Source organism: Varanus komodoensis, unplaced genomic scaffold, assembly GCF_004798865.1.
Source record: "Varanus komodoensis strain SLA01 unplaced genomic scaffold, ASM479886v1 scaffold20_1, whole genome shotgun sequence".
Taxonomy (NCBI): Eukaryota; Metazoa; Chordata; class Lepidosauria; order Squamata; family Varanidae; genus Varanus; species Varanus komodoensis.
In genome coordinates this window covers 15,733,802-15,753,967 of record NW_025335587.1, presented here as the reverse complement: position 1 = coordinate 15,753,967, position 20,166 = coordinate 15,733,802, and the positions used below count along the sequence as shown (strand labels likewise).

General features: G+C 47.4%; 1 protein-coding gene across 4 annotated transcripts; it reads left to right on the top strand.

The window, feature by feature from the left end:
* The first annotated feature begins 1,104 nt into the window (after positions 1-1,104).
* On the top strand, positions 1,105-17,745 carry LGALS9 (galectin 9). 4 transcript variants are annotated; one of them, XR_006414728.1, is made up of 10 exons: positions 1,105-1,205; positions 4,394-4,482; positions 6,638-6,848; positions 7,716-7,835; positions 9,764-9,799; positions 13,028-13,063; positions 14,019-14,107; positions 14,753-14,915; positions 15,436-15,583; positions 16,240-16,368. XR_006414728.1 is itself a non-coding variant. In XM_044430075.1 (10 exons), the coding sequence occupies exons 1-9, from the start codon at positions 1,176-1,178 to the stop codon at positions 16,384-16,386; spliced, it is 921 nt and encodes a 306-aa protein (XP_044286010.1). In that variant the 5' UTR covers positions 1,105-1,175; the 3' UTR covers positions 16,387-16,422; positions 17,021-17,745. The 4 variants fall into 4 exon arrangements, 3 of the variants coding, with proteins under 3 accessions (XP_044286010.1, XP_044286011.1, XP_044286009.1); XM_044430075.1 differs by lacking the exon at positions 15,436-15,583 and adding an exon at positions 17,021-17,745 and having other exon boundaries at positions 16,240-16,422; XM_044430076.1 differs by lacking the exon at positions 15,436-15,583 and adding an exon at positions 17,016-17,745 and having other exon boundaries at positions 16,240-16,422.
* The last annotated feature ends 2,421 nt before the right edge of the window (positions 17,746-20,166 follow it).

Sequence of the window (20,166 nt, the reverse complement as noted above, 5' to 3'; positions counted from 1 at the left end):
AGAGTCCTCTAGCTGGAAGCACCCGGAGCCTCCAAAGCGTTCCCCTTGCTTTGTGGGGGTGAAAGCATTTGCGCTGTTTGTCTAAAGTGTTCATGCCATACAAATCTTTCAGTGTCTCTGAAATTCACTTTGGGCTGCCGCCGTCCCAAGCTGCGTGAAGCAGGAAGAGGGGGAGAAAAGGCAAGGGAGAGAACAGGAACGTTGCAAAACTTCCAAGCATGAGAATGGGAACATTGCACAACTTCAAGCATCGGTGGTTCATGCCCTGCAAAGACCAGCTGTGATGGAAGCGGGCGGCCTTGCTGTTTAAAGTCAGGCGCTTGGAGGGTCTCCCGGAAATGTGTCTCCATGTGAATCACAGCCGGATTTTGTTGGCTTTGAGAAAACTTGGTTGACTTCCCAGAGTTTCGTTGGAAGACGCCTACCGCTGCCAGGAAGATAGCTTGCAGCCCGCATGCGTGGAGATGGCAGCGCATCCCTGCGGATCCTTCTCTCCCTTTTCTTGGAAAGGTTGGGAGCTCCAACTGCATGGAGATGCCACTCCATACCTACATCTCGAGATAGGCCTTTCTCATCCGCTCTACAAGATGGCCTTCCTCAAGCCATCTGCTTCAAGAGCCTTCCAGATCGCAACTCCCATCATTCCCTGGCATCTCTGCCCTCCAGGACTCCCTCCCAAGCTGCAAGCCCTCCCATCTTTCTGGAGGGGCTTACAAGCCCCTCCAAAAAGCCACGTATGCGTGCTCGTGGAGGTGGGGGGCAGGGGGTGGGGTGATCTTTCCCCTCCTCGGCGTTCGGGCCCTTAACCAGACCATGGTGTGTGTGTGGGGGGGTCCTCCAAAGGCAGAGGGGGGCCTTCACCTGATTGGCAAGCATTTTAAAGTTGGGAAGCATTTTGCATTTAAAAAAAGAGCGCAGGAAATGCGGGGGGGGGGCGCAGAGAGACGCTGGGGAGGGCCACCGCTGGGCTGTCCTGTCCTGTGCGCGCTCCTCGATGGACCCTCCTCCCGCCCCCCCCCCCCTCAGACCCCCCCCAACGCGGCGGAGCCCCCGCCCGCCAGGCCGCCTCGCTTTTATTGCAGCTGCAGCGCGCAGAGCCGCCGGCACGCAGCGAGCCGCAGGGGTTCCGCTTTCCCGTCCGCGCCGCGCCGCGCCGCGCCTTCTCTCGGCGAGTCATGGCGGTCCAGTCGCCCTACTACAAACCGGTGAGTCCCACGGGGCTGGCTTGCTTGCGGAGCGGGGGGTGCCATCCTCCAGGAGCAGCCCCTCTCCCCAGCCGCCAGATGCGCCCCAGAACTGGATCCGGGGAAGCCTCCTCGCCTGTTTTCTTGTCGCCTCCCGTCTCGTCTCTCCTGCTCTGAATTTGCCCACAAATGTTCCGTGTTTTGTGTGCGCTGCACGCGGGCCGAGTGAATCCACCTAAACCCAGGCGGATGGCTCGCTTGAGTAGCATTTCCCATTGGCGTACACCGCTTTAATGTGTCTCTTCTGGATGTGCCTAGTGGTTAGAGCATTGGACTGTGGCTCAGGGATTCTACTCCCCTCTCAGCCAGGAAGCTCACTGGGCGACTTTAGGCTGGGTGTGCCTCTTAGTCTGACGTACCTCACAGAGATGTTGTGATATATATATATTTAGGAGAGAAGGTAGATGCTGTGAGCCAACTTGGGAACAAAATACAGCCTTTAAATATTTATTTTAAACCTCTCTAGACCGTCCCTTACTGTGGTCTCGGGACAGTTTAACAATAAGACAAATAAGCAATTGTTAAGTAATAAGATGTTAAACAATAAGACAGTTTCCGCACTTTTTAAAACTCTATTAAGAATTTCAAAAACAAATTCCTGTTGTTGTTGGAAATTATCAGGAGAACAGAAGTACTTGCCTAGCTGGAACAGGGGCAGAGAAATGCTGGAAACATCCTTCAGATTGGAAGTAATTTGCCATCTAAAGGGGGTTCCCATAAGACCATTAAACACCAATTCTGTGCTTGTTTTGACAAGAAAATCCTGCATTTCCCACCCAGGCAGGCTGTTCCTCACACTGGATGTCTTTGAACATGCCTAGGATTGATTTGCTGGGCATGTCATGAGCGGAGCCGGCTGGAGCTTGGGGTCAGACTAGATGGCCCAGGAGGCCCTTCTGACTCGCTCTATTTCTATGTTTCTATGATTTTATTAGAGCTATGTCCAGCCCTTTTCTTTCTAAGGAATTCAAAGTGACTTCAGCTATTCTTCTCCTTCCCTCAATCTTATCCCCACAACAACAAACTTGCAAGGTAGGCCGGACCGAGAGTGACTGGTCCAAAGTCACCCAGTGGGCTCCATGGCCACGCGGGGACTCGAACCCAAGTCGCCTGAGTCCCAGCCCTGCCCTCTTAACCACGACACCACACTGGCTCTCGGCTGTGCCCCAAATCTGAGATGCACCCAGCTGGATTTCTGTTTCTTCTCTGCAGCAGCCAGCAAGAATTCTCTGGCCAGGAAGCATCCTCAGCCCGCTCCCCACATCTTTTGGGGAGCTACTCTTATTTTCACCCCCCCCCCAAAGTTTTTGTGCTTCTGGCAATGCCAGGCTTCATTGCGATGGTTCCCTTGACATGGAAAGCTCCTGGTCCCCGTTCTTTTCCACTCGGTCCTGCTCCAGGGGGCAAGCACCAAGCTCTCCGCTGCTTGACTCACGAGTAGACTCTGCGAAAAGGGCTGGCTGCAGCGTTGGAAGCCTTTTCCCTGTCCGTGGCTTGAAAGAGGAATCCAAGCAGGCACGGAGATGACCCATTGTCTGCTTGGCGTCTTTTAATGGAGGCTGAGCTGAAGCGCCACTTGGGTGACTCCTGGTAGCTCAAGGAAGGCTTCCTGCAGAGCTTGCTTGGAGGCTTTGGACAAGGCGCTGTGGGCAAGCCAAACCTCTGGTAGGCCGTTGTTTGCCAGAGGGGCTCGTAAGCTCTTAATCCCGCAAGCCCTCGTTTGCCATTTCTTCGATGATCCGCCATTCTCTGGAGCAAAGGGATGTGAGTGGAAAAGCAGGAAGGAGTTTCTCCTCCCACCCGCCCTCCCGCTGCCCATTTACCAGACGGAAAATCAAAACATTTCAAGCACGGGGAGGCTTGATACCTCTCACTCCGGAAATGGGGTGTTCTGCTCAGTGCTGCCAGCTTAAATGAAACCCAAGAGCAGAAGTAAAACTTGCACACTCCTCGAGGCCCCAGGAAACAGGCGTGTGGGCTGTGCGAAGGGGCCCATCCTTGCCAAGGCCTCAACATTCTTGAATTCCCTCTCCCTTGCCCTTCTTCAAGTGATGGGGCTGGCTCTCCCTGCATCCCACTGAATCGGGCCAGCGAGACTAGGTGGTCTGCCTGAGCCATTTGCAGCCAAGAACTGGTTGTTAGTAGGCAGTATTAAAAAGTTAATGCATAGAAATGAAACATGAAACAGAGCGAGTCAGAAGGGGTCTCCCAGGCCATCTAGTCTGACCCCCGGCTCCAGGTGGCTCTGCTCATGTAATCCTCCAATCTTTCTTTGAACATCCTCACTGATGGCGCCTCAACCAACTCCCTTGGAAGCACATTCCATAGCCTAGGGACATATAATATCTCCAGTTAACGGTGAACGGCTGGTCAATTATAAATTGTTTGCTTTTACATTTATATCTCAATTTTTCCCTCTGGCAAAGAAGCTTATTGTTGCTAACATAGTTGTCCTCTCGATTTTGGCCTCACAACAACACTCAGAGGGTAGGAGTGAAATTTAACTTAGAAAGGAGCTAGAATGTTGTGACATCATCCCTTTATGCGTTTGTTATATTCCACCTTTTTTCCAACATGGCTGAGCCTTCCCCTTCTCCATTTAGCCTCACAACATCCCTGCGAGATAGGCTAGGCTGAGAGCCAGTGAAAGTTCCTTTCCAGCCACCCTGGCTGAGTGGGGACTTGAACCCAGGTCTCTGCAGTTGGAGACCACTCTCCCCCAACTATTCCATGTGGATTGTGAGCGTAAAGCAGGTCTCCCCAATTCACCGCCCTGCAGAAGTGCTTACTACAATTCCCATCACCTGGATGGTTGGCCAAAACCGATGGGTATTGTCATTCAAAGCATTTGTCACGCATCCCTGTGTACAAAGTACAAAAAACATGCATTTTGCACATGTTTGCAGTGCTGTTGCTCAGATCCAGCTTGGCACCCCCAGTCCTAGCTATGGGCTGCTTTTTCAAAGCGGGTTTTCACGTGCTTTTTGGAAAGAAGGTGGGATGATCAACTGTTGAATTGAATGCACTCATTCAGTACCTTTGCAGGAATTTAAACCAGGTGGATTAAAACTGCAGTGGATTGGAATATCACATTTGGAGTCAGGGAAGCCCATAGAAAATGATGCTATTTTCTTTTTTACATTCACCAGTCCCTCCCGTTTACTGGTCCAATTTATGGTGGCCTCAGAGATGGGCAGATGGTAGTGATTTCTGGAAGTATCCTGCCTTCTTGTAAAAGGTAAGCGGTCTGGTTTTATTTAAAATCTTCTGTTCACTGCCCAGAATGCTAATAATTAACAGCAAGTATAGATTTTCTGTTAATGTATAAAGAGAACTTAATCTGTAGAGGGAACATGGAACGCCCCTGCCAGAAACTCTGGGGAGCCAGTAACTTTTTTCTGAGAAAAAGGATTTGACGTTTCAGCTAGACTTAAAGCCTTTTGCAAGTTAGTACATGCATGTTACTAATCCTCATTTGGGGATGGGATGGTTAAAAGCTAGCCTGCGTCTGACAAACCTCGTTGTGCTCTGTGACGTCAGAGCCACACTGTTAATGGAGAAACGGGATCCCAGAACCAATTTGTGAAAGGGTAACTTCTCCTGTCTGTACAGAGCCCAAATCTAGACAGTGTGGGTACTCCTTCCTCTGATGAATGCCAAGTTAGGTCCATAAGGACCACAAAAACTCAGTGTGGACGTGGCATTTGGCCAAGTGTGGTAGTTCATCAAAGTTTGACAGAGGAGCACTGCAACACGAAGTTGCAGTGTGCCATATTAACATTCAGTGCTCCACTCAGGTTCTTCCGAGGTTCCTTTCAGGGGCAAATTCTCCGCTGGCCATGTCTCCCCACTTTCTTCCTCCCCAAGTGCCATCCCATGACCTCTGAATACCCGGGCTGTTCTAGATAATTCTGTTTACCCCTTTAGGTTTTTTTCCCTGAAGTTTTTTGTGCTGCTGCGAGTCTTGCTTCTTCCAATTGTACAGAAGCCTCCCTCCCTGTTTTCCGAGGGGGTTTGGCTGCGTATGTTGCAGCTGAGTATAAAGGAAGTGTTGTGCACACAGGACTTGGTAAAGCATTGCTCTGCGCAGTGGCCCCCGTGCCCAGAAAAAGCCCCGGATGAGTGTGTGCTAGCACGATCACTTTGGTTTCTGCTAACCACCCCCCCAAAAAAAGTACGCAAGGACCTCTCCCTCACCGGCAGGAAAGGTAAGAAATTTCCTCAAACAGGGCTTTTTAAACACCCCCCTAAAAGTGGATAAATAGCCAGATAATTCATAGGGCATCGTTTCTAAAAGGGCTGCCAGAGGGCTTGGTGGCATGACTTGCCCTGCAGCTGTCCCACGGCTGCGAGGAAGCTGGAACATAGCAGGTACGAAGTCAAGCAAGTCTGCCGTTGGAATATTTTGTATAGAAACAGAGTGAGTCAGAAGAGGTCTCCCAGGCCATCTAGTCCGACCCCCGGCTCCAGTCGGCTCCACTCACGACACGCCCACCATGTGCATGTCCAAGATATTTCCCAAGATACCTTCCGAGAGTGGAATTTCAGCCTTGTGGGACTGCTGTTATCCTTGCACAGTCCTTGCTCCATCTCTGCCTCTCTAACTAGGAAACTGTGGTGCATTTATGTGAGGCTGCCCTTGAAGAGGCTTCCGAAGTGACAGCTTGAGCTAAATGCAGTCGTGGGATTAATAACTGGGAGCTGTAGGTCTGAACACGGAAGCCCTGTTCTGGCCTGCTTGCCTTGGTGGGTTTTATGGTTCCGGGCCCAGTTCGAGGTGCTGGTGTTGACCCATCAAGCCTTACCTGGCTTGGGACCACAGTACCTCGGAGCATCTCTCCTAACCACAATCTGTCCGGACACTATGCTCAACATCTGGGGCCTTCATCCAGATGCTGAAGGTGGCAACAAAAGGCATGGCTTTCCTGGTGGTGGCCCCCTATCTATGGACTGAAGCCCATGTGGCACCATCCTTGTTTATCTTCTGATGCCCCGTTAAGACAGCCCTTTATTTCAACGAATTTAAATATATACCGGAATATTCAAGGGCCTGAGGGCATATCTCTTCCCAACTGTGCTTTCCAGGGCTATTTTCCATAGTTCTTAATTCTTCCGTTTAAACGTTTGCCTTTTTGATAAGATTCTATGGCACTTGATTATATTTTATTGTACTGTTTATATGAACGACTGTAATCCCAGGGTTTTAGAAACAGAATATGACTACAGTATAGAAATAAACTAACAACAACTCTATAGTATTGAAATAATGATAGAATAATATTGATGAGATAGAATATCTGTGACCATTCTAACTTCTCGAGGAAAAGATGTCAAGAAGGGAGAATTGAGAGACAGTACAAACACAAACTGCTTTGTTTTATCTCCTCTTGCAGGTTCCAGGTGAACTTCCAGTGTGGAATGTCCCAGGCGCCCCGATCGGACATCGCTTTCCATTTCAATCCTCGGTTTGACGATGGGAACTGCGTGGTGGCGAATTCCTTTGAAAGGGGCAGTTGGCAGCACGAGGAGAGGAAAAACGAAATGCCGTTCCGCAAGGGGCAGGCTTTCGAAATCCGGTTTCTTGTGACTAACAGCTCTTTCATGGTACTGAGAAGAGACATGCCGTTCATGGGTGAAGTGATCTGGGTTTTTTACAGCGGATCAGGCTGGATCTCAACTGGAGCTTCTGGAAAGCAGTTTGTTCAGTCCATGGAAGGCTTGTGATCCAACAGAGTAATCCCACTGGCGAAAGCAGAGAGATGAGTTCTCCTTCCTCTGCTGACCCCTGGCTCCCTCTGGCTTGGCCTTGGAGGTTGTGCTGGGGTCTGCAGAGTGGGACTCGCAAGAATCCCCTTCCCCAGTTTTGCCAAAAGAGCCAGCTCTGCATCCAGTGCATCCTTCAAGTTGTTTTGTAATTCATTCCTTGGTTCTCACAGCGGGGCCCAGTGGGAAAGGCAAACTGGAATAGCTTTGTGCATGCTTGTGGGGTCCTTCCAGCATCGTCAGCCTCCAAACTGCTCTCCCGCCACACAGCCACCACTTTAAAGATGGAGAACGCCTTACTCTCCAAACGTTGGGTTCCACATCCCATCTGCCTCAGCCAGCCTGGTCAGAGATGATGGGAGTTGTGGACCAACAACATCTGAAGGACTGCAAGAGATTCCCTAGAGCCTCATCCCCAAATAGGTTAAGCACCTTGGGCGGCTCCTCGAAAGGCAAGACTGAAAAACGGAGTGGATACACGGCCCCTCTGACAGTGCAACTTCCAGTCACTGCTGTCCGTAACTGGGTAGGGCCATTGGGGGTGGGGGTGGGCTGAGGATAGCCCAGGGTTTGAGGCTGAGAGGCACACAGGACGGAGGTTGCTCACCCTGCTTTAGAAATTAACTACAAATGGGCCTTCTGTGCATTCCGCTGGTTTTTCTTGTTTTAACAGAAAAAAAAGCCCTCTCTTGTGCCTCCATGTTGCAGGTTGCTGTGGACGGCAAGCGCTTTCTGGAATTTAGGCATAGGATCTCCCTCTTCAGAGTGGACACGATTGGTGTCTCGGGAGGCCTGGATGTCGCTTCCATTAGCTTCCAAAGCCCCATGGTATGTAGCAATTTTTCTGTGGATCTCTGAAAACATCTCTCCGGGCAAGGACAGCTGAAAGATTAACCTTCCATATTACTCTGGGAGAAAGGTTCATAAGCTGGCCATTTCCCATCTTTTGGAAAAACAGGATGATGTTCTTGTAGGTTCAGTAGTATTGGAATACCATCATCCTTTCAAATGTGGCAAGAATTTATCAAAATATATATGTGGGTAAGAGGCGGGGGTGATGTAGGGTGTTGGACTTGGGAAATCGGGGTTCTCACCCCCACTCAGTCATGGAGCTCACTGCGTGGACTTGGGCCAGTCATAAGCGCTCTGCCTATCCTACCTCACAGGGTGGTTGTTGTGAAGATAAAATGGAGAGGAGGAAAACTTTGTAAGCTGCTTTGTAAGGGAGAAAGGCAGGATATAAACACAATGTAATCTCCCCCAAAGCTGAGGCCATATCTTCAGGATCCTCTCTCAAATTTGTATTCCTTTGAGCATTTTATTTCAGTCTTTGCTGCATTATGAACAAATGAATATTTTCATTTAGTCTGCTTTAACCCCTACATAACTATGTAAGATGGAAAATAAACCAATGAATGCAGAAAAGTTCAATGCATGCTGAAAAAATAAGATGCAAGTTAAAAATAAGATCCAACTCTCATCAGTAGATTCATTAAGACATGTGCGAAGTTCCATGTTTGCAACTATCTCAGTGACTGGAATATTGGAATATTTGGGACCTATTACTGGCTGAGAGTCTTCGGATCATTTGGGGAAAGCTTTGCAAAGCAGCGGGGTATGTTAAAAAGCTTCAAAGAGTTTTCATTCATATTTATTTATTTAAGGCACTCTGCCATCTTGAAAAGTTGCCAACACATGCACACAGAGCCAAAACCAGGATGTTTTTAAAAAAACGTTCAAGCAAGAACGGTCAAGCTTCCTCTTTTGTACCCCATGACAACCTCCCTTCTTGGTTTAACCTAGATTTGAGGAACTTAATTTTCCCACGCAGAAGTTTTATCAATATTTTAAGTTGCTGCTGCATCTTAGAGACACCTCCTTACAGATTGAAACACCATCTGAAAACAAGGCCTTCTGTGACTTTCTTTATGTGTACATTTCTTTTCTGTTTTATTGCAAATTAGGAAAAATATGCCAGACTCATTTAGAAATCTGTTTTATCAATTGTTTGAATTATTATTATTATTATTATTATTATTATTATTATTATTATAATAACATTTCTATGCCGCCCCTTGCCGAAACCTCGGGGCGGCTTACAACATGATAAAATACATTGAAATACAATAGTACATAATAAATTACCATTAAATACAAAAATACAAAAAATACATTGACTTACAAATATAAAATTAAAATTATCAGTATAAAATAAAAATATAGGAGGAGAAAGAGAAGGAAGAAGAATTGCTGTACAGTGGTACTTCGGCTCACAAACTTAATCCGTTCCAGGACTCTGGTCATGACCCAAATTGGTCGTGAGCCAAGTCAAATTTCCCTATAAGGTTCAATGTAAATAAGGTTAATCCATTGTGTAACTATAATTTTTTTAACCGCAAACATTTGAAGCAAAGTGACAAAGAATAATAAAGATCATGGCCATCCCCCCCCTCCCCCGCCAGCACAACCGCGATCGTGGGCACGCTGTGGGGGGGGGGAAACGGGCACGATTGTGGGTGTGCTTTTGGGGGGACGGGTCGCGATTGTCACCCGATGCGGAGTTCACGACCTGCTGCAAGATTTTTCAGAAGTTTCTGTTCAGGACCCTATTTGTGAGCTGAGGTACCACTGTATTTGTTTCTTTGGTATTAAAACTGATTGGTTTGGGATCATAACAGCCTTTGGAGATGGGGTGGCATACAAATGTGATGGATAAATAAATATCTGCTAATGCTTGTTTATTTCATTTTTGCAAGGTTGCAACAGTCTGGCCTGCTGCAAGTGTACCCATGGTAAGATCTCCTTCTCTTGGACAATCGTCTCCTCCCTTGCCTTTGACTTGTTCCCAACTCCTCCCTCTTTTTCTGGTCTTTAGAAGTGCTCCTGTGTAAGGTAATTAAAACTGTGCTGTACTTTTGGGGAGGGGAGGCTTTGGGAAAACTCAAAATTGTGGAGAAGCCCCCCAAAATCTTTCTTGGGCAGACCTCCAAGGGAATGGAGTTCCCAAAAAGAGGCTAATAAAAGCTAAAGGTGTTCACTGGCCTTCGAAGGCTCACGCAGCAGTTGTAAAGAATGAAATGGAGTGTCCTGGAAGAAAGCTTGGAACTGGCTTGAACTTGGAACTGGCTTGTTTCAAGTCGGCACAGAGGCATAGCTCCAGTGCATGATAAAATACAGTATTAAAACTGATAAATTAACTGTTAGAATACCTGGAAAATAAAAGGGTTTTCAGCTGGTGCCAGAAAGAAAAACGGGTTGGCACTAGGCATAACTCTTTGGGGGGCTCATTCCATAAAGGGGGTGCCACAACTGAGAAGGCCCTTCTCCTGGGTGCCACCCTCCTTACTCCCTTTGCAGGGGGCTCCCTGAGCCGGGACCCCAAAAGCTGATCTGAGAGCCCAGGTAGGTACACACAGCTTATGGCAGTGCCATGTCAAACCTCCACGCAAAAACGTACACGACAAGGAGCCGAAAAGTAGCTTGTGCATGAAAAGCACAGAATGTGTATTTGTATGCTTTAAATCACCGCTGGACAGCAATCCCCCTGCCATTTGAAAAGTCCTTGGGTGTCTGTCATGCTGGGCCACAGCCTGGGCTTCTCTGAGCCAGACTTTTAACCAGACACTTTGCTGAAGCGTCGTCTTTTCAGATTCTGTGCAGGTTTCATATCATTTCCCCCACTTGTGCCAGCCTTTCTGTGCATTCCTTTGCACAACCACAAGGAGGCGCTGTGGCATAAGTTGTGGAAATACATGACAGCCAGATACTCATTCTCTTTCCTTACTTTTTTAAAAAAGTGTGGAAACGCTTGGAAAACACGGGGAAAACCCTGGGAATGGTCAAGGTCTGAAAAGCATCCCAGGCTCCGTGGGGGAAGAGCCACAGTTGCTCAATGAATAGGGCCACCCCCAGATGGCAAAGTTGATGATTAAGGGGGTGAGGTCTGTAAACAGAAAAACACCCAGCATAGGAAGTCGCAGTCCATTTTTCCATCTATACTTGCACCTTAAATTGCGCTGATATCGTCTTGAGCATTAGAATCTGGTTTAATAACGCTTATTCTTGTTGCGGGCTGCTAATTCCGAGTGACTCAGAGCCTTCTGGGGAGGTGCCAGTGTTGCCGTCTGGTCCACAATTGGTGGATGAGTTTCAGTTGTTGCGGCCTGATGATGTGGACAAGGTGCTTGGACAGGTACGTCCTACCACCTGCTTACTGGACCCTTGCCCATCTTGGCTACTTAAGAAAGCCAAGGACGCGATTGGGACCTGGATCCTGGAGGTTGTCAACGCCTCTCTGAGGGATGGCCAGTTGCCTGCCCCTTTAAAGGAGGCGGTAGTCCGGCCAGTCCTGAAGAAGGCATCCCTTCTTCATCCCATAGACCGGTGGCCAATATCCCGTTCCTGGGCAAGGTGTTAGAGCAGGTGGTGGCGGGACAACTTCAAGCACTCTTGGATGAGACTGATTATCTGGACCCATTTCAGTCCGGCTTGAGACCCGGGTACGGTACTGAATCTGCCTTGGTTGCCTGTATGATGACCTGTGCAGGGAGAAGGACAGGGGGAGTGCGTCCCTGTTGGTTCTCCTGGACCTCTCAGCGGCTTTCGATACCATCGACCATGGTATCCTTCTGGATAGGCTAGCGGGATTGGGGGTCGGAGGCACTGCTCTGCAGTGGTTCCGCTCCTATCTCAATGGCCGACTCCAGAAGGTGGTGCTGGGGGACTGTGGCTCTGCGCCATGGCAGTTATGCCATGGAGTTCCACAGGGGTCCATTTTGTCCCCTTTGCTGTTTAACATCTACATGAAACGGCTGGGAGAGGTCATCAGGAGGTGTGGGCTGCGGAATCACCTGTACGCTGATGATACCCAGCTCTACCTCTCGTTTTCTACCAATCCAGGTGAGGCAGTGGCTGTGCTGAACCGGTGCCTGGCCGAGGTAATGGGCTGGATGAGGGCCAATAAACTGAAGCTCAATCCAGACAAGACAGAGGTCCTGTTGGTAGGCAGGTCAGGCTTTGGGGTGAGGGACCTCAACCTTGTCCTGAATGGGGTTGCACTCCCTCTTAAGGACAGGCTCTGCAGCTTGCGAGTGCTCCTCGATCAGCTGATCCATCAGCTGCGTCCCTACCTGGAGAACAATTGCCTGGCGACAGTGACACACGCATTGGTTACTTCCCGATTAGACTTCTGTAACGCACTCTACATGGGGCTGCCCTTGAAGACGGTTCGGATACTTCAGATGGTGCAAAATAGAGCTGCCAGGTTGCTGATGGGGACTGGGCATTGTGCTCACATAACTCCAGTCCTCCGTCAGCTTCACTGGCTCCCCACAGGTGTTGGTTATGACCTATAAAGCCCTTAACGGCTTGGGACCTGATTACCTGAAGGAGCACTTATGTCCATATATGCCCTCCCACCCCTTGAGATCGGCGGCAGAGGCCCTCCTCTGGGAGCCCTCCATGAAAGATATTAGGAGGGTGAGCACCCGGAGGAGGGCTTTCTCTGCGGTGGCGCCCAACTTATGGAACGCGCTCCCCAGAGAGGTCCTCCTGGTGCTGTCGTTATTTGCTTTTCGGCGCGAGGCCAAGACCTTTTTAGTTAAACATTATTTTAATTGTTAACTTTATTTATTGATTTTAACAGTTTTTTGCCAGGATGTCTCCAATATTTTATGTAATTGTACCGATTATATTTATTTATGTTTGGAAGCCGCCCCGAGGCTTATGCGAATGGGGCAGCATATAAGTTCTCCGAACAAACAAACAAATAAATAAATAAATCCTCCCATGTTAGGACCCCGAGGGTATGGAATGGCTCCCCCGGGAGGTGGGTGAGGCCCCATCGGTGAGGCCGTTCAAGGGCAGGCTGGACATGCACATGCTGGGCATGTTGTGAGTGGAACTGGCTGGAGCCGGGGGTCAGACTAGATGGCCTGGGAGGCCCCGTCTGACCTGCTCTGTTTCTGTGTTTCATGTGATGGTGTTTGCTGACCCACTTTCCTTTCCTTTTGTTTTTTAAGGTTCACTCTCCTTTTCCACCTGGGCCAGCCTACCTGGTGAGTCACAGAACCCATTTTTTGGTATAACGCGCTCTCCATCACTACTCCGGTTCCCAAATGCTTTGGGGACATAGTGAAAATGTTCAAGAAATTGAATGCATTGCAATAGCCTCACAAGGTGAGCTGGTAGAGTTCTGAAAGAGTTGAGTAGGCCACACCACTTCAGGTGTGGGGTATCTTTTCCAAATACTTTTCAGATGCTATACATTCAAGGTGTGTGGGGTGATTTTATGTATCATGGATACACATTAACTTAATGTAATCCTGTACATTAATTCTGGAATTCAGTGTCTGAGATAGGTTTCAGCAATGGGAAACAACACATACATTTAAACAGCTTAAACATTTAAGCATTAAAAATGCTTTAAAATGTTAAGTTGGAAACTAGCACAGCAGATTAGAATTGATTGGGCTGACAGGTTCCTCCTATATACATAATTATTACATTACCTGTTTCCATAGGTAAGGCTATCAAAACAAGAAAAAAACTGCAAATAATAAAATCAGTTAAAACCAAATGCAACACTATTGGCAACTCGCTGGTGATTAAAAATGTGGCACGCGACATAAAGCTGTTCACACACAAACCTATCTATTAAAAGGTCTAGCAAATAAGATGGTCTTTTCCAGGCACCTGAAAGAAAGCAATGACTATAGCAGGTGCACCTCCTTGGGGAGTATGTTATAAAGTTGGGATGCAACCATAGGGAAACCCTTCACCTGACTGTTACCTTGCTTGCTTCTTTAGGAGGTGGTTCTTAGAGAAGGACCTCTGTAGATTCTAAAGAAAGGATATGATAATCTTATTTTACTTATGGACTGGGGGTTCATTTATACATGGGAGGTTCAACCAAGGCCTCTCCCGCCGGCAGCCTGTTTGGGCTTGGCACTTGGAAGGAGAACCTGTCTCTTCTCACCTCACCTGTTTCTCCTGTTTTCTCTCTTCCCGTAGCCTGTGCCTTACCGGGTTTCCATCATGGGAGGAATTTTCCCATCTAAGTCTATTATTGTAGAGGGGACTCCACATACTGGCGCCACCAGGTAAATATTCAGCATTTTGCTTGGGGAACATCTTTTTATTTAAACGTCATTTTAATTGTTCACAATATTTGCTTATTTATCTGGCCAGGGCAACTTCTTTTATATTTTTTATTTATTTTATATTGTTAATTTTAATTTTATATTGTTATTTTTGTATTTTATTGTATTTTATTATGTTGTAAGCCGCCCCGAGGCTTCGGCAAGGGACAGCATAGAAATGTTTTAATAAATAAATAAAATAAATCTTCCTATAAGTTGTGGGGCTGCCCTCCTCCGTTTCATTGCTTTTGCAATGAGCCTCAAAGCCGCTTTTCTTCCAATTTGCTGTTAACAGACGGTGCAGAGGTGGATTTTTAAAACATGCTTCAATGCTGTTATGCTAATCTAACCCTTGAGGAGTAACCTTAGTCTGGAATGAGTCCGAAGTGAATAGAATCGAACTTGTTCTAGCTGGTGATGTCACAGTGAAGGTTCCTTTGGCATTCAGCCATCGAGAGCTGGCAGTTTTCAACTCAGAGCAGATTAGCTGCAGATGGAAAGTTGGAAAGTTCTCCAACTGGTTTCCAAATGCTGCTCATTTTTTTTCTGTGCAGTTTGTACCCATTGTTTCCTTGCATAGAACCGATATTTTTGCTTTGTATGCAGGTTCCATATCAACCTGAAAGCAGGTTGCAACACTGTTTTCCATCTAAACCCACGATTCAATGAAAACGTGATTGTTCGGAACGCCAAGTTTAACAACAGCTGGGGCTCTGAGGAGCGTTTCCTCCCTTCTGGGATGCCTTTGTCTCGTGGTCAGCCCTTCAGCGTAAGTCAAAACCTTCTGCATAATTCTTTTTGTCTTTTCCAGAAAAGGGGAGGGGGGGAATTTGGTGTAGCTTCCATTTTAAGCCAACTGATCCGATTCACACTGCAAAAGAAACCCCCCCAAATACCTTAATAAGTCTTTAAAATAAAACACCAGAGATTGTGAATAAATTCATGTAATAACCCCAAATTAGACTCAGAGAACACCCAGAGGAGGGCTTTCTCGGTGGTGACACCCCGGCTGTGGAATGCGCTCCCCAGAGAGGTTCTCCTGGCGCCCACTTGGTGCCAGGTCAAGACTTTTTTATTTACCCAATATTTTAAAGTTTAAATATTTTAACTATGTTTTTATCTTCAGTCGTGTGTTGTTATGATGTATTTATTAGACGTTTTATATTGTAAGCCGTCCAGAGACAAACTGTAATGGATGAGTTAGAAATACTCCAAATAAATAAATGAATGAATGACAAACTGTTTTGCTATGGCCAAAACCAAGGAAGTATTTTTTTGGATGTTTCAAGATAAGGCCTCATGCTCTAATTTGTTCCAAGATGTGGCAACAACTACTTTAAAGACAAAACCTGCCTCCGTACCCTCTCAAAACGCGATGCCTCTCCCAGCTTCTCCTGTGCATCCATTTAAGGCCAAGGGAGACCACCAGAGGCCCAGGTATCTGTCTGTCTGCTCTCTTGTCCACCTGCTCTCCACGAGATGAATTTGGATCCCCTTGCCCTGAGGCCCCTCTTCCCTGTTATAAAAAGTGCCTCCAGCAAAGCATGGCTTGGCATGCTGTATGGGGCTGCTGTGTTACTTGCAACACAGCACTGAGGGTTTAAAAAGATTGGACTCTGAGGTCTTCCAAAGCCGCCCTCTGCGTGCTCCGACTGATGCTGGCTAGATAGCTGGTGCAACAGGCTGGTGTCTCTCTTGCAGCACCCAACTTTATGGAATGAATTCTGTTTGTGTTTCCTTCCCATGTTCCCGGCCAAGCATTTCAGAGGCCTAATCTTAGAGTTACGTCTCTGTTTTATCAACTCCTGTGCTATTTCTTACTCTGTCTGGTGCATGTTTATATTTTAAAATGTTTCTATAGCACTTTGGCCTTTTAATGGTTGGTAATCCACCTGGAGAGCGTTTGTTACTGGACAGACGAGACATGGAAAGCCATCATGAATTATGTGTTCAAGACACATGTGTACATGAATTATGTATTCAAGACACATCATGAATTATGTGTTCTTTCCATGCATTGCAGCTGGTACTTGTGGGATGCGGATGGCAACTCACACCTTGAGGCCACCTTTCTGCTCCCTCTTTCTTTACAGATTTGGATTCTGTGTGAAATGCAGCGCTTCAGGGTGGCAGTGAACAGACAATATCAGTTTGATTATAACCACCGTGTACCGAATCTGCAACAAATCGATCAGCTTGAAGTGGAAGGAGACGTAACACTGAGCAAAGTCCAAGTTTAGAGCAGCACACCTTGCTTGAATCAGTTTTGCACAGAGGTGTGTGTGTGTATGTGAAAAACATCGCGTATACTTTTTCAAGGATCCCTCCTGTATTCTCAGAACTGTGCCTGTCCGCTTGAGAAAGACCAGCCTGCCGGTCGATGCAAAATTACAGTATTCTTCTTCTTTATCTGCCTTGCAGAATTAACAAGCAATAATATGGCTGTTAGGACCATATGTTTTGAAGCCTTTCTTTGCTTAAGGAACTGGGCATGACTTCACTAGGTTAATGTGGAAAATTCACCCTGTTATGTGCCTTTTCTAGACATTGGCGAAGTGAGCTGGTGTGTTCCAAAACTGAACTTCCACATGAGAACAAATACTCATTCTCCAGTCCCCAAAGTGTAGCTCTCTTACAGAATGCAGGAGAGAGGGCATCCATTTTTGGGGGCTCCCCCTGCATCCCACATTCCCTGCCTGCAGAAAGCAAGCATGTCAGGAAGAAATTTTGCCACCTAGTTCCTTTCCTTCGCATGCTTGCCTTCCAGGTGCAGGGAGAGGTGGGGGTGGTTAGAGAGAGTTCATTGTGTCATTTTCTTCATCTCCATTCTGAAATGCTCTATTTTAAGAGGGACTTTTCTTTCTGACAGTACAGATTACCTACTTTGGTCTACGCTTGTCTGCATGGAGGATGCTTTCTGACTTGTTCTTCCCAAGTCTGTATGATCTGGCCTGGTGGAGATGAAGTTTGTGCAGCTGGTTTCTTGCAGCAAAGGCAGTTGCCCCACTGTGAATATTTCCGTCTCGGGATTCCTTAAATGTGCCTTATCCTTGTCCCAGCAAAGCACCTTGGCAGCAGCCTGCCCTGTTTGCAGTGCAAAGAGTTTGGCCGTGCATTTTCAGGAAGCACAGCTTGCAGCCAGACGCTAGCAGTACACAGACAGCTTCTTTCTGGGACTCCCGCCATGCCGTCATGACCCTTCCCAGCTCGTCCAGTTTCTCTCCCAGTGGGCAAGCCAGCCAGCCTTCACAACCAAGAACACTCTGTCCTCATTGGACTGTTGTGTGTAATCTGGAAAAGTTTCCCTCCCGGAAAAGCAAAGATTATGCAATTTGGACTACCTCAGCAGTAAGTCGGAATGTTGAAAACAGAGGGGCAGATATTAAAGTTTTGTTATTAGCCTGACGCAAACCAAGGAGTTTCTCACTTCTGCTTGCTGCAAGCATCTGCTGAGGGTCCCCTTTCTGATATAGAAGGGTCTTCAAAAAGTTTCTGCACTTTAATATTTTATAAATATACTCTTGCCAGTGTGGTGTAATGGTTAAGAACGTGGGACTGGAACTCAGACGATCTGGGTTCGAGTCCCCGCTCAGCCATGGAGCCAACTGGGTGGCTTTGGGCCAGTCACAGACTCTCAGCCCAACCCACCTCACAGGGTTGTTGTTGTGGGGATAAGATGGAGGAGGAGATGTAAGCTGCCTTGAGCCCTTTGTAGGAAAAAGGCAGGATATAAATTGAAAAATAAATATTTTATATATTTTTTACTGATGGCATTAAAAAGTTGGTGTGATGCTGGGGAAAATGAATCACAAAGGACGGGGACTGTGCCGAAAAGTGAAGCAATTTATTTTTGAAATTCTTAATAGAGTTTTTAAAAGTGCTGAAACTTTTTGCGGACCCTCGTATTTGAAAAATTTCTTAAGCTGGCCCTGCATCAAATGGGGCATGTCTTGCTGTCTGCCAAAGAGGGTTTATTCTTCTGTTCTAGCCAGATCTAGTAACCTTTCTCTGTATGGTGTTGAAACTCTTGTTGAGAAACTGGGCCATTTCCCATAAGGCTTCTCAGCTTGGAGGTTGCAGGATTAACCGAGACTGCTGGGGAAAAAGGGATTCTCTCTGCTTTGGAACCGTGCATTTAATTTTAAGGCTGGCCGGCTCAGCAGGGTCGTGTGCTTCTTTGCTCTGGAAGCTTTGCTAACCATCGCTCTCGAGCTGTTTCCACCTGCAAACTCAACTCTGCACTTTCTCATTTTTAAAAAGAAGATATGCAATATCAGTGTTGCTGTATGTACTCCAAGCCAGATTAGGTGCGCAGAAGAGGATACAGATTCTTTTTCTGCAGCCAAACCCTCTGAATAAATTCAGCCTTTTTTGCTACCTGATGCCTGTGAGTTTGGTCTTCTGTAAGGAGAGAATCCTGCGCTTTAGCTAGGCAACAGGAGTATGCAGAACCATGCATGGTATGGAGAAAGTGAAGAGGGAGACATTGTCCTCACTCGTGCCATGAAGCTGGGGGAGTCAAGATAAAAGGACAGACTCCTTCACATAGATAAACTGTGGAATTCGCTACCCCAAGCTGGAGTCCTGGCCAGCAGTTTGGATGCCTGTAAGGGCTGTCCATGGGAGCATGGTCCCAGGAGCATCCTGCCTGTTGAACCAGTGGCTGGGGAACATGGGCAGGAGAATACCCATGCTGGCCACCGTGTGAGCCGAATGTGACCTTGGGTCTCATCCAGCTGGGCTCTTGTCTTCTCACCTTTCCTGCGAATACGTCAAGGACATCGTAGCCCATTGCTGATTCTGATCCTCATATTCTTGGGTGCAAATCACGTATGCACGAGGGTGTCACTCCGGTGAGATGCACACCGGAGCAGTTTTGGAGAGAATGAACCCGTGATTCTGCCAGGGCATTTGGTCCAAGCTTCCACCGTACAGACGCAGCCCTGGAGCTCAGCTGGAGGGTGGCCAGCTGGCTCGGCCCCACACCTCCTTGGCCGATTGCTACCTAAATATCTAGGAAACAACTGGTCAGGTAGAGCTTTCCAGGAGAAAGAATTCCCACATTTGCAAGCAGCAGCCAAACCTGGGAGACCCCTAGCCTGGGAGTTGGATGAGCGCCACCACAATGGACGTTTGGAACTTTGTAAAAGGGGCCGTTCTTTAAATACTGTTTGGCCGTCTTCCCTGCCGGATGTCCTCCAAGTGTTGTGGCCAAGGATGCTGGGAGTCAGAGTCCAACAATATCTAGTAGGACAGCGGGAGACAGCTTAGTTTGGACTTGGGAGTGTGATTGCCAGGGGCTTCGGATTGCAGTTGGCTGTAACTATCCAGTGAGAAGATGGCACGGAGTTGGATCCACATGTTTCTGTGATATCTTGTGACATGCTGCCCCCTAAAACAGTTTTCCAAATCAAGCCCATCTGAATTGCCGGATGTATCATGCACAGTTCTCACCAGCAAGAAATCACCGTAGACTCAAATAAGAACAATTATTTATTAAAAGTTTGCCTCTCCAGTTTACTAACAAGTAAAACAATACACAAACAACAGTAGAAATGACGGCCTTCCAAGCTACAGTGGATTCCAGTTTGTTGTCCAACAGGTTTAAACACACAGTCCTCCCAGTCTGGACATGTATGTTGCAAGGCATTCCGGCTTGCTTCTCCCGCAGACACGATTATCCAAGGGCTCTATCCAAAGAGCCTTTTCTTTCTGCTGCTCAGTTTTGCAACCTCTAGGTGGAGCTCTGGCACAGCAGAAGAATTCAAACACACAAGAAAAATAGCACCAGGTTCTTCCCTTCTAAAAAAAAAATCCCACTTTTCATGTTGGAATCAACCGCTAAAGTGCTTTGATAGGACTTTACATAATTTATTCCCAGGGGCATGCTGAGAATGGTAGGTCTTTTTTTCTGTCTAAACTTGCAACGAAAATCGCATCTTGTGTTCCAAAAGATTTTAAAATCCTGGAAGGACAGGCAAGCCTTCGCAGCACCCCCAAAATAGAAGAGTGGGCGCCAG

Bases quoted from the DNA above. Each gene is read 5' to 3' on its own strand.
- LGALS9 (XM_044430075.1), top strand. From the start codon at position 1,176: ATGGCGGTCCAGTCGCCCTACTACAAACCG. The intron at 4,483-6,637 runs GTAAGCGGTCTG...CTCCTCTTGCAG, and splicing joins ATCCTGCCTTCTTGTAAAAG to GTTCCAGGTGAACTTCCAGT. The intron at 14,916-16,239 runs GTAAGTCAAAAC...CTTTCTTTACAG, and splicing joins CTCGTGGTCAGCCCTTCAGC to ATTTGGATTCTGTGTGAAAT.